The sequence below is a fragment of the Cannabis sativa genome, chromosome 1 (genome assembly GCF_029168945.1).
Source record: "Cannabis sativa cultivar Pink pepper isolate KNU-18-1 chromosome 1, ASM2916894v1, whole genome shotgun sequence".
Classification (NCBI taxonomy): Eukaryota; Viridiplantae; Streptophyta; class Magnoliopsida; order Rosales; family Cannabaceae; genus Cannabis; species Cannabis sativa.
In genome coordinates this window covers 16,904,040-16,907,250 of record NC_083601.1, presented here as the reverse complement: position 1 = coordinate 16,907,250, position 3,211 = coordinate 16,904,040, and the positions used below count along the sequence as shown (strand labels likewise).

The following is a 3,211-nucleotide window of genomic DNA, read 5'->3' as shown; positions in this document are numbered from 1 at the left end:
TTATTAGAGTAGTTAGGTTTCAGATTGGATCCAATAATGGTGGAGATCTTCGTCATTTAATTAATAATATTCAATATGTAATCCGTTTATTACTTTTTAGTACATCTCTCAACTCTCTCTGTTTCTCTCTACATTAATGTATCTATAAATAGACAAACTCTTATGTCAACTTAATTCACCAAATTACAAAAGTATTCATTCAGTACTAATTATATAGAAAAAAAAAATGTCTGATTTGCCAAGATTTGTGGTTATCAAATCTAAGCACAATGGAAAGTACTTGACAAAGATAAGCAAGGAAGAGAGCATCACAAAAGGGTTCTCAGAAACGTATGTGAATTTTCGAGGAGAGGACGTTACGAGTCCTTTGGTGAAATTCGAATTGGAAAGAGCCAAGACAAAACCGGGATGGGTTCACATACGTTATTGCTACAACAACAAATACTTGACCATGCAATCCAATTATTCCTGGTATTTCTTGGCCTCGGCTGACCAGCCCCTTGAGGAAGACGAAACAGATTGGAAAAATACCTTGTTCAAGCCTATCAAATTTGATATTGGTGGAGAAGAATATTTCCGATTTCAACACGTCACCAAACGTTATGCTTGTCTTTCCAAGTGGGAAAAGTCTTACGAGGATGGTCTTTATGCGGGCGACACCCAGGTTGATGGTTTCGATACTTTCAAAATCTTGGATTGGGAATCTCTTGTCATATTTCCCAAAAATACTGTCGCCTTCAAGTCGCATAGCGGCGTAGGCTGGTATGTCACCAACAAACAAGACCAGTTTATGAGGGAGCTCAAGGACGTTGATATCGTCGATCAATCAGTAGCTCATGAGATCTCCACCATCGGCGATGGTTATGTTCGCATAAGAAACCTTTCAACCAAGTTGTTCTGGAGGTGCACTGCCACGTACATCATAGCGGACTCTAATAACTCTGCCGACAAGTATTCGATATTCCTTCCCATCAAAGTCGCTGACAACATCGTGGTATTGCGCCAAATGGGTGATAACACGTTCCTTTGGGTGGAAAATTCTGGTCATTCAAGAACAGCTCTTTATGCTAATGAGACTAACATTATCGATAAAACCAAGTTCATGGTGGTGGAGAGCGTCACGTCTAAGAAAATCTACAACATCAATTTCCGCCACGAGGAGGGCCGAATTTATAACCTCAATGTCATTGAGAAGAGCCAGGCAGTGGCAGACAACCCCGAGGATGTTCATAGAGCTATGAAATTGACTTTTGAGTACAATAAAACAAGATCAATTGCTCTTCGCAACAGTATTTCGCTAGTTTCAGATGTTAAACCAACCGTTGAAATCTATTCAATTCCGCTGATAGTCAATAAGGACAAGATTGAATTGTCGCGTGATCAGATTACTGCTGTAGGGCAATGGGGAAGAGCCACAACTTTCGAAACCTCAACTAAGACTAACTACGTTGTTGGAGTGCCTCCTCAGACTAGAGCAATAATTACTCTTGTAGTGACAGAGGGAACTTGCGAAGTTCCATTCTCTTATGCTCAAAAGGACAGTTTCTACGACGGAACCTCCAAAATCACGGAGATGGAAGATGGGATGTATACCGGAGTCAATGTTTTCAACATGGAGATTAAGACAACCTATGAAACACTGCCTTAATTAATAATGATAATCACTACGTACGTACGTTTGAAAACTTTTACAGTGCATGAATTGAGTTTCTGTTTATTATGTTATTAAAATTTTATTAACCAGTTTCATCATCAAATAAAAATTGCAATGAGTTGAGAGATGAGGCAATAACATAATAAATTGCTACAACTCATCAAAGTAATTATAAATTTTCTATGAATTAATCACATTTCTTTATTAAAAACTCGTCAAATTAATAATGATGTGCTTCCTTTTTTTTTACTGAATTTGAAAGTTAATAAAGTTTGATTACTTTCTTCAAAAAAAATCAAGTACGTTCTAATATATGTTGTTACTATATATAATTAATGGTTTTCTTAATTATTTTTAAATTATTCTTTCTATTTTACCACATTTTGCACTCTCTTAAATTTTTGCTACATGAAAATCAAATTTTTAATTAATCAAACTATAATGATATCCACATGAATGATGAAAGATCACTAAAAATAAACTATTCACATTTTATTGTTGAGTCTAACTTTAAGCATAAAAACTCAAATTTTGCAATAAATTTGTTGAGTACTGTTTACTAAATGTTTATATAATACCTATTTATTTATAGTTTTAGGGCTCGTTTGATCGGCTGTATAAAGATTGTTTAATATTAAATAAAAATTAACACTATACTTGAATAAAATTTTGTATTGTATTAATTATTATACGACCATACATTTTAAAGCAATGTGAATCGTACATAATTATTTCTTTTTTTTGGTAAATCAGAAATATTTTATTGATTCCACCTTGAATCATATTATTTAATAACAAATGATCGTATTAGCTTGTATTATAATATCTCCAACTTAGACTCTGACCCAAACCCGACCTAGACCTGAGCCTTAAACTCGTCTTGAGACCTAGATGTTGGAACTTATTTTACTAGGATCTAAATTTACTAATATGTATGTTTGATTATAATCTATAAACTAACATCCTAAATATGAATCTAAAACAATAAAATAAACATATATAAAGTTGTAGAAAATCTTACATTGGTGGCAGCAGAATTTATGGCTCATTCCGTTCAGATCTCTAACCCTTGTTCCAATCTATCACAGACTATTGCCAAGATTTGAACTTAGATCTTCTTTTGTGATAGAATTTGTTAGGTTATTTTTAGTATTAAATGTAGATTCATTTTAGTATATTTTTAATTAGTTTTAAATTGTGTTTGGAGCATTTTTATGCTTGTTATCTTTTATTTGTCCAGATTTAAAATAAAAAGATTAGAAAATATCAGAGGAAAAAGATGGGAAAAAAAGATAAAAATATCTCACAAAAAGATGATATTTAAAATAGAGAAAATTATGCAAAAGATAAAGCTAAAACTTCAAGCCTGAATTCGACTATCTTCTGATTAGATTTTGAAAAAGGTCGAAAAATAAAAGTTCTAGATCTCTCTTTTATCTTTTCGGAACATCTTGATCATCCAATTCCGAAAGAGTTATGGCCTAAATACTATCAGCGGACGCAGTAGAAAAATTATACCGTCGAACTCCAACATGGGCCGCGGCCCAGCCCTTTTGG

At 33.5% G+C, this 3,211-nt stretch overlaps 1 protein-coding gene across 1 annotated transcript; it reads left to right on the top strand.

Annotated features, from left to right (window-relative positions):
- Nucleotides 1-226: 226 nt before the first annotated feature.
- LOC115719074 (uncharacterized) lies at nt 227-1,648 on the top strand. Its single transcript, XM_030647977.2, has one exon. The coding sequence runs from the start codon at nt 227-229 to the stop codon at nt 1,646-1,648; it is 1,422 nt and encodes a 473-aa protein (XP_030503837.2).
- The last annotated feature ends 1,563 nt before the right edge of the window (nt 1,649-3,211 follow it).